A 15,338-nucleotide genomic window follows, 5' to 3' on the forward strand; every position below is an offset into this window, starting at 1 on the left:
TTTAAATTTAATTGCTTTAATTTTTTCCTATTATAATTCTAACAGAAACATCCCTGAGCCATCACAGCATTTCCCTACCCTTTGCTATGTCCACTATACATTCACAGTTATGTCTCTCTTCTCAGGTCTAAACTGCTTAAATTATGGAGGCTTTATTATAAAATTCAATGTCGTCATCACAGGTATGGGAACAGGCCAAATACGGTATCCTAACACAGCAGTGCACATCAATCCTACATAAAATACAAAACTATTCAAAAACACAGATGCCTCAATATCATGTAAACATTCCTCCCATTGACATATTGCCTAAGCTTTTAAGTAGTGGGCTTTCAAGTATCCACTGGTGGCTGCTAAGAGGCTATACTTAACATTCTCATTAGTAACGGAAGTCAAGATTTACCCTCTAATCCTACCAGCAGCACCCTTTCAACAGCCACTTACAGATTCAGAGGCACTGCAATCTGTATCACTTCTCAAAACACATGGCTGTTCTATCTTCGTTCCTGTTCATTACCGCTACTATTTCAGGCTGCTGCTTTACAATGAGAATCTAGTGGGACTTTTTTTTGGGGGGGGGGGGGGAGGTAGGATATGGATTCAGTAAATAAAAATATTTATCTGTTATTCCTATATGGTTGGTATGATCAACACATTCAGCCCACAATAGCTGCTAGTGCAGACAGAAAGGCAGTTCAGTTGTTATCTTGATTTTTTAATCAGTGTAAAGAGTTGGGATACAGGGCTACTCTTAAATTTCAATCTTTACATTATAACACTGACATTTGTTTTCTCTTTTTATGAGACTTTTAGTAGCTGTTGTTTATATGGTAGAAATACAGAGACAGAAATACATTCATATCGTAAATCTTTTATTCTTTATGAGTGGGAATTCTGAGCAAGTATGCTCATCAAAAGATTGCACAATAATAATAAATACGCTGGACAATCTGTAAGCTCCTTTGTGGGATGGGAGGCGATATATAAATACTTTAAATTAAATAATATGAATAAAGAATAAATCATCATGCATTATCTATTTGCAAGAAGAAATTACGAATAGTTAATTATTTATAACTACTGTACTTCACCAGTTCTAAGACACAGTTTTCCCTCCAAAATTGAGGCTGAAAAAAGAATTGCAAGTGTCCTTGATTCAGGTTTTCTTTTTTTAAAAAAGAGAATCAGAAGTTGGGGTACTGTTGAGAAAGTGAGAGAAAACCCAGTGGGGAGCAAGGGAGGAGCCATCAAACTTTTCCCCTGCATCTTTGAACTACCCCCCCCCCCATCTTTCATTAGGACAAGATTTTAAAGTCTATGGTTTCTTTAAAGAAATATTTTATCTAAAATTGAAGTTCCAAAAAAAAGGGGGGGTGCACCTTAGAATTGAAAATTCCCCTTTTCTAAAATTGATGCTCAAAAAAGATGAGTTGCTTACCTGTAACCATGTTTCTTCGAGTGGTCATCTGTGAAATCCGCACATATGGTATAAAATCTCGCGCATGCGCAGCAGTTCGGAACCTATAACAAGCTCTCTGGCTCTTTAACTACAGCCCCACCCTTTCTCCCCAGAGGATATATAAGAAACAGGTGGGGATATAGCCTTAGTTCCTCCACCGTACAAAGGCAGAGTCACTGAGGCATGACGTCAGCGAGGAGGCTGGGTGGGGTTGTGCGGATTTCAGATGACCACTCGAAAAAAACATGGTTACAGGTAAGCAACCCATCATTCTCCGTCATGGTCTCTGTGAAATCGCACATATAGTAGACTGGCGAGCTACGTACCCTGGTAGGTGGGCGTCATGCCAGTGCTGAAAACAGGACCGCTCTTCCAAAGGATGCGTGTGCTTGGAGAGGACGTCCAGTTTGTAGTGGGTAGCGAAGGTGAGAGGAGTAGCCCATGTCGCTGCTCTACATACGAGGGTTATCCAGAAAGTTCATTACGTTTTGGAATTAAAAATAAACAAAGTATAGGAGAAAACATTTACCATATTCAGTTGAAAGCCAGACCCAAATACTAGTTCTCACCATAGTCCCCATTGAAATCTAGGCAGTTATCATAGCGATAAAAGTGTTTGAAAAGCCCTCCCCCTCCCCAACATTTCCGCCTGGCTTGCGTCCTGAACCAGGCTGGCTTCCCTTCCCTCAGCTGTCAAGTGCTGCGCTCAGCTTTCCGCTGATCGCTCTTTTGTTTTGCAAATGCTTGCAAGGAAGGTTTTTTGGGACAGGAAAGGTGTGCTTCTTGCAAAACCTTAGAACTAGTGAGAACTAGTATTTGGGTCTGGCTTTCAACTGAATATGGTAAATGTTTTCTCCTATACTTTGTTTATTTTTAATTCCAAAACGTAATGAACTTTCTGGATAGCCCTCGTACTTCTTCCAGCGGCACACCGCTGAGGTACGCTACCGAAGAGGCCACTGCCCTCGTGGAGTGGCCTTTAATCATTACTGGAGGATCTTTCCCCACCAGCTGGTAAGCTGAGCGGATGGTGGACTTCACCCAGCCCGAGATGTGCTGGGAAGAGACAGGAAGGACTGCAGTATCAGCTCGATATTGCAGAAAGAGCTTTGGGATTTTACAGATAGAAGTTGTTCTATGCAAATAGAAAGAAAGGGCTCGTCAAACATTGAGGAGATGAAGAGAGTGCTCCAAGTCCGTAGTCGGATTAGGAAAAAGTGCAGGAAGGATGATGTCCTGAGATGTACGAAACAAAGTTGATACTTTCGGGAGATACTTTTCGGCAGTATCTGTCCATAGGACAACTTTGTCTGCATGGAATCTGATATAAGGCTTGTCTGCCCTGAGGGCACAGAGCTTGCTGGCCCTGCGAGCTGTCGTGACTGCAACTAAAAATGCTGTCTTCCATGACAGGTAAACTAAGTCGGCTGAATGGAGTGGTTCGAAAGGCGGTCTCTGCAACACTGAGAGAACAAGATCCAGCTGCCAAGCTGGAGGTGGAGGCCTGACTTGCAGCCGAATTTTCTTATAGCCTTGTAAAAACAGCTTCACCAGCTGATCCATAAAACAGGATGGCAGGCCTGCCCTTTTATGATAAGCCGATATGGCAGACAGATAACACTTTATGGACGACTGCAAGGGATGCCAAGGAATCCAAAAGTAGAGATGTAGGGGCCGACAAAGGATCTGCGTTGCGCTCAGCAACAAAGTCCGTGAATCATTTCCACTTGGCAGCATAAGATGTTTTCGTAGAGTCACGATGAGCCGCATTGAGAATAGCTGTCACTGCTGAGGACAGCTATGGTGCTTGATGCGCCACACTGTCATCCAGAGGTGGAGCAGATCCGGATGCAGCATCTAGCCAAAGTGGGACGAGAGAAGATCTGGCCTGCTGGGCAGGCAAATGAAGTCCTTGACGGACAGGACCAGAAGAGGTGCGAAGCATGGTTGGCAAGGCCACCATGGGGTGACGAGAATGCAATCTGCATCGTCTTCGTCTATCTTTGCCACTTTGCATTGTGTGGTGCTGCAAAAAAATCTATTGCAGGTTGTCCCCACCTGTGAAAGAGTGGCGATCTCGTTGGGGTGCAACGACCAGTCGTGCGTCAATGGCAGTCGTCTGCTGAGCTGGTCTGCCAGAGTATTCTCTTCTCCTGGCAGATAGATGGCAGTGAGATGTATGTTCCTGAGAACACACCAGTCCCATATGTATACCATGAGTCAAAGAAGTAAACGGGAGCAGGTGCCTCCCTGTTTGTTGGCATACCAACTCACAGTCGTGCTGTCTGTCAGAAGCTGCATGACGTGACCATGGAGGCAGGGCTCGAATGACTTGAGCGCCTTGAAGACCACCAACAGCTCTAGGAAGTTTATGTGATTTGTGGCATCTTGTTGGGACCAGCGATCGTGGGCGGTGAGGGTCCCCATGTGTGCGCCCCAGCCTTGCATCGATGTAAGCTGAATTGTTGGCTGCCGTGGCCAAAATGCCAATCTGCTGCAGACGTTGGGGCAGTGCAACCACCATCGAAGGGCGTGATGTATACTTGCAGGATGCGGCGGGGACTGTGACGAAGAGGGTGAAAGACGTACAGAAAAAACGGCTGGAGTGGCCGCAGCCTGAGACATGAGAGCGAAGTTACTGATGTTGTGGAAGCCATATGGCCGAGAACCGACTGAATATGGCTGGCCGGCACCCGACGCTTCCTGATGATTTGAAGCAGCAGTGACCGAAGGGCCTCAAAATGCTGCTCTGGAAGGTAGGCTCGTGAGTCCAGGCTGGTTTCAATGAACTGAATGCATTGAGCCAGTTGCAAGTGCAACTTGGCTTGATTTACGACAAGGCCCAGATCCTAAATAAGGTATAACGTAGTGTTTGTCTTGGAGAAGACGTTCACAAGTCTGGGCGACTAAAAGCCAGTCGTCAATGTAGGGGAACACCGTGATTCCCAGGAGCCTAAGGTGTGCTGTCACCACCGCCATGCACTTAGTGAACACCCATGATGCAGTGGAGATCCCAAAAGGAAGAACCCTGAAGGAAAAAGCTTGGTCGCCAATCATAAATGGCAAGTAGCGGTGGTGTTCTACTGCAATGGCGATATGAAAATAAGCATCTTTAAGGTTTATGGTGGCGAACCAAGCACCCCATGAAAGAAGGGCGAGAATGGTGACGAGCGTGACCATGCGAAACTGGTGTGAATGAATTTGCCTGTTAAGGCCTCTGAGGTCCAAAATCAGGCACTGTCCACCATCTTTTTTGGACATGAGAAAATATCTAGAGAAATAAGCCCGAGAAAAAAGGGTTCAGGGGCACAATTGCGCCCTTCTGCAGCAGGGTACGGACCTCATCCAGAAGCACCTGGGAGATAGGGGTGGAGTGAATGCGTCCAACCTTTGGGGCAGATTTAAACTCAATAGAGTACCCGTTTTGTACTACTTCCAGCACCCAGGCATCTGAAGTAATAGACTGCCACCTTGGAAAGAATGGAACAAGCCGTGTTCCAAAATACACCACTGGAGGCGGTTGTTGTGGTGAGGTGGAAGGTAAAGGCGGAGATAGATTCCCCAAAGAACCTGACACTGTGTGTGTAGAAGGTAAACTTTGTGATGAAGACGATGAAGCAGCACTAAAATCGCTGCCTTGGCTTAGTCTGGAATTTGCCCTTACCAGGCTGCTGAGCTCTTCCCAACTGAGACTGTCTGCCTGTGGAGGGAGACTGAGCTCGAGAGAACGAGCGCTGTGATGTATATGAACAGCGAGAAGTCACAGGAGGCGGCTGCCAACGTGGTTTAGGCTGAGACGATGTTTGCGATAAGAAGCCATACTTATTGGCTGCTTGTTGCGCTTCCTGTTTTGTCTTAAGATTAGTATCCGTGTCCGGATTAAACAAGGTGTCATCATGCCAAGGTAATTCTTCTGCAAGAGCCTGTCCAGGCTCAGAGAGAGTGGATATCCTCAGCTAAGCATGTCTACGAATGGCAGAAGCTGTTGCAAAAAACCTTCCCGCTGTCTCTGCGGTGTGTTTGGCCATGTCTTTCTGAGCCCTAGCCAAAAGCAAAGCCTCTTGCTAGTACGCTCGAGGAAGAGCCTGTTGATCTGCAGGTAGGAGATCTAGATAAGGTGTTAATTTGGCCAAAAGAAAATGCTGGTATGCAGCCATGTAGGCACCATAATGGGCGAGGCGTGCCACAAAGCCTCCGCCTGTGTGGACCTTCTTTCCAAAAGCCTCCATCTTCCTCCCATCCTTATCCGGCGGAGTAGTGAGCGTCTTTTTGGAATTCTTTCCCTGATGGACATCCACCACAACAGTTTGGCTTGGTTGGCCTCGCTACTCATTGAGCCTCTGCCAGGTCAATATGATACATGGCATCATAGCATCTTGCCACAGGTGGTACGGTTCCAGGTGGAAGATCTGGTGATCTGGCCAGCTTAATCAAATATGGAAGCGATGGTACCATGGAAGGTGGAGGCACATATGCTTCCTGTTGGTCAGAAAGAAAGAGGGCATCTTGGACCACCTCTGGTGCCTTTGCTGCTGGCAAGTCTAAGGCTCGTGTAAGCTGAGTCATAAGGGCCACAAAAGAGGAGGTATCCTCAGTAGGATTAGGCTCCTTCTCCCCAGCATCATCCTCTGGCTGTGGAGGGGTATAGCATGAAGGCAAGGAAGCCTCGGATTCATCATGAGCTGTAGCATTTGGAACCATAGGAGCTTGCCCTGAGACAGCTGGTGTGGCCACAGGCTGGCGCCGCTTAACAGACGGCTGGCTGTGATGAGGCACATCAATTGGAGGGCCAAAATAGTACACTCTACCACCAGGTGAGTGGCGGATGTACTGGGAAGGCAATGGCTCAACACGATGTTCAGCATTGTAATTGCCATGCATTAAAGAGGGCAGCTGATAATGGCATTGAGGAGGAGTCTGGAATCCATGCGAAGGTAGGTACCGAGATGGGCTTTGAGAATAGGAGGAATAGGAACGTGCTCCCGGGGAGCCTGACCTGGATCCATAGCCGGGCCTTGGTATTGAAGCCGTTGAAGAGTGGGAGCCATGGTACCAAAGATCTTCCAGGAGGTCTAGCAGAGACAATGCCACGGAGGCAAGGTCCAGCTAGCCAGCCCCAAACTCCGGCTCTGCCGCCCCTATGCGGGGTGTAGCAGACACAGGGAGTGTTGGTGGTGCAGGGGGGGGGGCTGCATCCACAGCGGGGAGCAAGGCCACCCCCGCACGCTTCTCCTGCGCGGCTCTCCGGAGCGCGCACGCCGCCTCGGCGGAAGTTGAAGGCCTCACTTCCAGTGAGGGCTCCCGCCTCTGCCCCTGCTCTTCCAGATACTGAGTGTCCAAGATGGCGGCCACAACGGGCGTCTTCGGCGTCCTCCGCTTCTTACCGGAGCAGCTCTTCTGAGGTGAGGCTGGGTGGGGGGACTTAAGAGTGGTGGCATTTCGGCATCGCTGTAGGCGCTGATGCCGCCAATAGTGTAGAGGTGGGAGTTTCTGCTGGTAAAAGTGGCTGAGTTTCTGAGGCCACGCGGCGTGGAGACGCCGCAGGGAGAAGTACCTTTCCATACAACAAAGCTTTCAAGCGACCCTGGCGGTTTTTCCTTACCTGGGGAGTAAAAGACTGGCAAACAACACAACTTTTAGTTGAATGAGACTCTCCCAATCATAGCAAACATTTTGCATGACCATCAGAATCAGGCAACCTTCCCCCACAAGCAGTACACTTTTTTAAAAGTGCTGTAGACATACTGGCCTTAAGAATGGTCAAACACAATCCAAGTCAGGGCCACCAGAAGCCAGGAATGGTCAACAGTCCAGGTCAATGGAGAAGGTAAGTCAACAGTCCAATATCAATATCCAAAAGAGTAGTCAAACATAATCCAAGGTCTTTATCCAAAGAATACAATGTAAGCACACAGAGAGAGGTTCTTAACACTGCCTTTTCAAGGGCAGAAAAAAGGAACTAAGGCTACATCCCCATCTGTTTCTTATATATTCTCTGGGCTGTAGTTAAAGAGCCAGAGAGCTTGTTATAGGTTCTGAACTGCTGTGCATGCGCAAGATTTTCTACCATATGTGCGATTTCACAGAGACCATGAAAGAGAAACAGGGTTTGTCTTGGAATCAATAGCATTCTAGATTTGAAATTTCGGTAATTAGATCTAGGATCTGAATTATTACCACCATCATGAGCACTTCTTCTATAAAATAATTCTATACACCAATAATAATAATAATAATAATAATAATAATAATAATAATAATAATAAACTCTATTTTTATATCCCGCCCCATCTCCCCGAAGGGACTCGGGGCGGCTCACAACAGGGACAAGCCCGAAACAACAACACAACATATTTGACAAAAACTTAAAACATTCCAACGATATACAAAATAAAATAATGGACAATACATTAAAATCCAAGCAGATAAAATCAGAGTAATTAAAAGCAAACCAGCGGGGACAGGTTTCATAAAGTGCTGTATCATGGAAATAAGTAACCGTGATAAAGTGCCATACGCTTTTAAAACAGAAAGAAGTATTCTAATGACAGCTCTATTGGGCCTATTCATTCAAACGCGCTCTGGAAGAACCATGTTTACAATTCCCGGCGGAAAATGGGCAGGGAAGGAGCTAACCTGATCTCCTTAGGGAGAGAGTTCCAGAGCCGGGGGGCCTTGAGACAAAGGCAGGAGCGAGATGAGCACCTCCCTGGATGATCTTAGGGTTCGCGTTGGTTCGTAGGAGAGGAGGTGATCACAGAGATAGGTAGGTCCTGAACCGTTTAAGGCTTTATAGGTAATAACCTGCACCTTGAATTGGGCCCAGAAACTTATTGGTAGCCAGTGGAGCTGTTTAAACAAAGGAGTTGACCGTTTTCTGTAACTAGCTCCTGTTATTAATCTGGCTGCTGATCTCTGAAACAAGTGAAGTTTCCGAACCGTCTTTAAGGGCAGCCCCACGTAGAGTGCATTACAATAATCCAACCTGGAGGTGACTAAGGCATGGACCACCATGGCCAAGTCAGACTTCACGAGGTACGGTCGCAGCTGGCACACGCTTTAACTGTGTGAAGGCCCTCCTGACCACTGCCGACACCCGAGCATCAAGTCTCAGCGCCGAGTCCAGGAGGACCCCCAAGCTGCAGACTTGCGTCTTAAGGGGGAGTGCGACCCCGTCGAGCACAGATTGCCACCCTATGCCCCGATCGGCCGCACGACTGACCTGGAGGACCTCTGTCTTGTCAGGATTAAGTTTCAGCTTATTCACCCTCATCCAGTCCATCACAGTGGCCAGACACCGGTCAAGGATCTGAGGGGCTTCCTTGGAGTTTGGTGGAAAGGAGTAGTAGAGTTGAGTGTCATCTGCATAGAGATGGCACCCAACTACAAAACTCTGGATGACCTCTCCCAGTGGTTTCATGTAGATGTTAAAAAGCATGGGAGACAGAATAGAACCTTGCGGAACCCCACAAGTCAATGGCCAGGGGTCGGAGCAGGAGTCTCCCAGCTTCACCAACTGGGAACGGCCCTCCAGGAAGGAGCGGAGCCATTGCAAAGCAACGCCCCCAATACCCATTCCGGAGAGCCATCCCAGAAGGATACCATGGTTGATGGTATTGAAAGCCACTGAGATGTCCAAGAGAATCAACAGGGTCACACTACCCCTGTCAAGTTCTCTGCGGAGGTCATCCACCAAGGTGACCAAAGCCGTCTCCGGACCATGACCGGGTATGAACCCAGACTGTGATGGATCCAGATAGTCGATCTCTGTCAAGAACCCCTGAGCTGCGAGGCGACCACCCGCTCCAGAATCTTGCCCAAAAAGGGAAGGTTCGAAATTGGCCAGTAGTTGTTAAGAACTGACGGGTCAAGGGATGCCTTTTTCAGGATCGGTTTAACCAATGCCTGCTTCAAGGTAGATGAAAAAAGTCCCTGATCCAGTGAGGCGTTTATTATCCCCACGAACCAATTTGCCAACCCCCCACTGGCAAGTTTTATTAGCCAAGATGGGCAAGGGTCTGAAGTGCATGTGGTCGCTCTCATAGCTCCAAGGATCCCCTCGACGTCATCAGGGTGAACAATCTGAAAAGAATCCATTAACACTGGACAAGCGGGTGCCTCGGTCACCTCCACAGATACTGCATTAAGGCTGGTGTCTAAGTCAGAGCGTATCTGAGGAACTTTGTCTGCAAAGTGATGGGCAAACTCGCCACATCGAGTTGTCAGGTGGCAAGGGGCAGCTCCCCCGTCACAAGGCTGGAGGAGCTCCTCCACCACCCGAAACAACTCAGCTGGTCTGTTTGTTGCAGACGCAATGCGGGCAGTCGAGAAAACTTTCCTGGCTGCCCGCAAAGCTGCGGAGTAGGCCCTAAGGAAGGCTTTAGCCCGTGCTCAGTCAGATACATCCTGAGATCTGTGCCAGATGCACTCCAGTCTCCGTCTCGTCCGCTTCATCACAGCCAGCTCCTCAGAAAACCGAGGAGCTGACCTGACTGCGAGACGATAGGGGACGTTCAGGGGCGATCGTGTCTACTGCCCTGGCCATCTCAGTGTTATAGAGATCAACCAAGACTTCGACAGGATCACCAGCCGCCATGACGGGAAAATCCCCAAGAGACATCAGGAATCCATTTGGATCTATAAGTCTCCTGGGGCGGACCATCTTAATCGGTCCACCACCCCTGCAGAGGGTTTGAGCTGTGCTTAGTCTAAAACTGACCAGATAATGATCAGTCCATGACAATGGAAGAATATTTTGGTCTTCCACACTGATTTTTCCTCCGTCCACAACAAAAACTAGGTCTAATGTGTGTCCTGCCTGATGAGTTGGTAGGGTGGAGTGCAGTTACTTGCATGTAGACGTAGGGATGTATGTGAAATGGGGAGGGGAGCAAAGGATGTGGGGGCCCTACAAGTTGCCAATACATCCCTCCAAAATCTGGCAGTCGTCCACTCCTCCCATATACTCAGACATCCAGATATGTGCATAAAGCAGAACAAAATACTTACCTTGAAAAGTGTTACAGTGATTTCAATGTTTTCAGGAACAGGCCATACAACAACTCCACGGTATGGATTTTTTATCCCCGGTTGCCAGCTATGAGCCTAAAAAGAGAGCGGGGAGGGTATAAATCTTGAGTGATGTAATTATAGGCATGGTGATCAATGTTTATACAAAATCTGTTATGTACATGCAATGTCAAACAGAAACAATACACATAACGTAGATTTTTGGGTCCAGCCACCTCTTAACACGGGGCATTTTTGCTACGTGGCTACGTTTTGTTTTGTTACGTGGCAAGGATGGGACCTACTGTACGCCATCACATGACTCACGGCAGGCCCTGCTCACCTTCCTAGCAAAGTAGGGAGGAAGCACCAGAAGATGCTTTCTCCATCACTACAAGGAGGAAAATGTATTTGAGTAGCTCCAATGGAGCTGCTCCTACTTTCCTCCCCTTTTCGTCGTATAATGGGGAAAAGGTGGTGGGGCAATGTGTGTTGTCATATGTTATTGCCCTTTCTCCCATCTGATGGGGACAGGGTGCCAATGCACCCTGTCCCATTCCCACCATGTGATGAGGCAGGAGGGAGGGAGGATGCACGGGTTGCCCAGAGCTGCCCCCATGCACCTTCCTTTTCGCTGGCGATGGCCAGCTGCACGGACTTGAAAGGGCCATGTGAAGAGGTTGCAAATCTACTTTCCTTAAGGTTTTGAAAATTCTAAAACAAACCAGACCATCATGAGCAAGGAAAAGCAATGACATTTTCAACTATTTTCCTTAACAGTCAAATTGTCTTGGTAAACCATCTGTGTTGGAATGTCCAGACCCATTTTCCACCACTGTTTTGCTTGCAAGCCTTTTTAGGCACTGTTTTGGTTGTATCTTATCTCTGCGGTTTTTATTTCAGACTGGGAGCTATACCAACTGCTCTTGGACTGATACTGGGACCAGATTTGGGCCCATAAACCTTCCCCTGATAAACTTCCATCTTTGAATATAAAATTTCACTTCTGTATCTGTGGAACTGGTCTGCATTTTCATTTATCCAAGTCTGACAACTATGTCCTCTTTAGGCATTTTCCAGGTCCTCCAGCACATGTATATGGTATTCTTAGGTTGGAAGATTTTCACTGCACATACCCATGTGAACTCCACATATGTATCCCCTGAGGATATGGGGGCTGTATTGCACAAGCAAATTCATGAGGATACATGTAAATACATTCATTAATCATATCCATGACAAGATAAATAGGAATTTCAGGACAGATGCTTCTATACAAGGTCCTGATCAGGAGCCTCATGACAGTGTTCCTGGGAGCATGGAAGGTAGAAAGGATGAAATTGCTATCCTACATAGTGCTTGAGAGATGAGTCTTAAACCTGAATATTTTATAACTATATGTGGGGATGGGCACACTTCTGGAAGCAACTCCCTAAATATATCATCTACCCATATGTATCCCCATATTTTAAGCTATCAAGAACTTTGGCAATTTCCTCTCTACCTCTGTTCTCCATCAAGTTTGTCTACGTGCTTTTAATTGACAGAAAAATGTTTGCTCAAGGTCTGGTTTCACTTTTAGTCTCTCTTTTTATATGTCAAAATCCAAAACACACACCCTGGTGATACCTTTGTCAGGCCAATAAAAGATACAAATACATAATGGCTACCCTTACAATTCTCATTATACAGTAGAGTCTCACTTATCCAACACTCACTTATCCAATGTTCTGGATTATCCGATGCATTTTTGTAGTCAATGTTTTCAATACATCGTGATATTTTGACGCTAAATTCATAAATACAGTAATTACTACATAGCATTATTTCGTATTGAACTACTTTTTCTGTCAAATTTGTTGTATAACATGATGTTTTGGTGCTTAATTTGTAAAATCATAACCTAATTTGATGTTTAATAGGCTTTTCCTTAATCCCTCCTTATTATCCAACATATTTGCTTATCCAACGTTCTGCCGGCCCATTTATGTTGGATAAGTGAGACTCTACTGTATGTAGATAAAATGTTTTCTCAGAAAGAATCTAATACATTATGCATTTAGAAGGGAAAATTCACAACGTCAGCATTGTATCCTCCAACATCAACCTGAAGTCACAAACCTCTCAATGAGTCTTTACAAAGACTTTATTGCTATCCAATTAATAATGCATTATGTATAATGTCCGTAACAGTAAAAGAACAGTACATTTTGTGTTCCTCAGCCCCTGTGCAAAACACATAGGTTGACTGGAAGGATACGAGTTATAGAGCTCTCTAAAAAGTTCACTTAGCTAAACTGTGCAAGAGTAAAACAATACAACTGGAATAACACGGAGGCTATGAAGTCACATATTGGCCACCTTTTTATCTTAAAGAAAACCCTACTATCATTTCTGCCAACTTAGGAGAAATTCCTCTTTTGATCATGTGCCAAATTTATTAAATATTTTAACAATTATCTATAAGAAGGGATCCACATGTACAGCAAAGTCACTTAAGAGGCATTTTAAAAAGAAATATGTGAACAGCTACCAACCCATGCTGTACTTGAAAATGATCTTGCCACAACTTGCTGAACAATTCTGTTATGACTTAGCTTTCAGTAACTTGTGAATTATTATATATACATGAAGAACAAAAGAAAGCCGAAGGAAGTTCCCAGAACAAGTACAGCACACTATACATAAAGTGAGAACTACTCAAGCTAGAGAGCAGAAAGAATGAATAAATACCTTTATTAGTAACTAGCTGTGCCCGGCCACGCGTTGCTGTGGCGAAGTCTGGTGGTATGGGAAATAAAGTATTGAGGAATTGGGGTAGTTAAGGTAAAGGGTAAAGGTTTTTCCCTGACATTAAGTCCAGTCGTGTCCAACTCTGGGGGTTGGTGCTCATCTCCATTTCTAAGCCGTTGTCCGTAGACTCCTCCAAGGTCATGTGGGATAACTGCATGGAGCGGCGTTACCTTCCCGCTGGAGCAGTACCTATTGATGCACTCATATTTGCATGTTTTCGAACTTCTGGGTTGGCAGAAGCTGGGGCTAACAGTGGGGGCTCTCTCCGCTCCCCCAATTCAAACTGGCGGCCTTTTGGTCCAGAAGTTCAGCAGCTCAGCGCTTTAACACGCTACGCCATCAGGGGATATTATTTCCTAAAGGTTGTGAATATACAATATTTCTGATTGGTTTTTTTTTGTCTGTTGGAGGCAAGTATGAATGCTGCAATTAGGAAAAATGATTAGGATGTAATGGCCTTGCAGCTTTAAAGCCTGGCTGTTTCCTCCCTGAGTAAATTTTTTGTTGGGAGGTCTTAGCTGGCCCTGATTGTTTCCTGTCTGGAATTCCCTTGTTTTCAGAGTGGTGTTCTTTGCGATATTTTATGTGCTTCTACTGTCTGTGGCCCTGAGAAAACAGAGGATTTGCCAGACTTTGATGATGGGAATACTGCAAAATACTGAAAACAGGCCCACAAAAAGAGGTGCGTGACTATTATGGGAGGGTGACTATTATGCAATGAAATATGGTAAACAGCTATTAGTGTTCCTATATTCCTCTCACTCCTTCCTTTTTTTAAAAATGTAGGCTTGTAACTCTACTATTGCCACCATTCTTATCCTGTATAATTTTTAAAAAACATATTTCGCCTGATGAAAAAACCAATGGAGATTTGAAAGCTTGTATGATGTATTTTGTGCATTTTGATTGGTCAACGAAGGTATCACTTTTTTATGTATTTTGGATTTTGATGTCTTCTATTTGAGGCTTGTAACAGCTAGACATTACACCAAACCTACTTTATTATCTACCTGTGTAATGGAAACAGGAAGATGTAGAACTCTAGTCTAAACAGTTAAAACATACAACAATTCATCAAAAAATAAGAAACACGGGGCCCCATTTTCTAATTTTTTATTATGTAGATTTACTATGCCAAGTTCTCTCCAATACTCTCTAAATTCTCTTAGGATGCAAATATCTTCTTAATGCAAAAGAATCTGTCATTTGACTTATTTCCAAGAATGTAATCAGATGAAACTAAACATATGTATAATAATTTGGCAAAATGACTAAGTGCTTAGGAATGGTTATTGTTCTACAATCCTCAAGATAAACAGCTCAAATCACACAGAATCATACCATTCATCTTAAAATCATACCTTTTTACTATAGGTCCTGAATTTAGCTGAAAACTGACATTTTTATAGTATACATCAATGATGGGCAACCTTTTGCGCTTGGTGTGTCAAAATTCACCAAAAAAACCCTAGCATGACTTGGGTGGTGTGTCACTTCGAGAAAAAACCCCATAATTTCGCAATATGTATAGTTTAAATAACAAATATTTATAATTGTAATATATAACTGTATTTAATAAATCAAAAACTATTTACTACCATTATTTCCATGTACAACAATCTATGGTACCTCTTGCAGTTTCCACGCTGATTTCTCTCTATTCTAGATTCAATGTAGTCATGAATAATGAATAATATAATAATATAATAGTAATAATATGAAAATATACTACAATAATAATAGAATAATAATAGAATGATATAATGATAATGTAATGTGCATAATTCCCATGGAGTAAACAACAAAACCACTGGACCAAATCACACTGAATTTGGCCACAAAAGACATAGTCATCCAATCAATCTGCATGCAGCAGCGTGTCAGCAAAAATGGCTAGGAGTGTCAGTGCTGACACGCGTGTCATAGGTTGGCCATCACTGGTATACGTTATTTTCTGAATCCGACAGTTGAACCACTTAATTGACATATTGTATTATTCCAATTCCCAAAGAGTACATAAATAGTGTACAAATCTGCTACATACTAGGTGGCACCAGCAGATATCCAGCAATCATGT

General features: G+C 44.9%; 1 protein-coding gene across 4 annotated transcripts in view; it reads right to left on the reverse strand.

Annotated features, from left to right (window-relative positions):
• Positions 1–15,338, reverse strand: part of ehbp1 (EH domain binding protein 1) — a 305,625-nt gene that overhangs the window by 238,076 nt on the left and 52,211 nt on the right. For all 4 annotated transcript variants that reach the window (XM_008114298.3, XM_003215191.4, XM_003215190.4 and 1 more), the window contains exon 4: positions 10,469–10,564. In XM_008114298.3, coding sequence (XP_008112505.2) covers positions 10,469–10,564 — 96 coding nt within the window. The remainder of the gene's footprint in view (positions 1–10,468; positions 10,565–15,338) is intronic.

Source organism: Anolis carolinensis, chromosome 1, assembly GCF_035594765.1.
Source record: "Anolis carolinensis isolate JA03-04 chromosome 1, rAnoCar3.1.pri, whole genome shotgun sequence".
In the NCBI taxonomy this organism is placed as follows: Eukaryota; Metazoa; Chordata; class Lepidosauria; order Squamata; family Dactyloidae; genus Anolis; species Anolis carolinensis.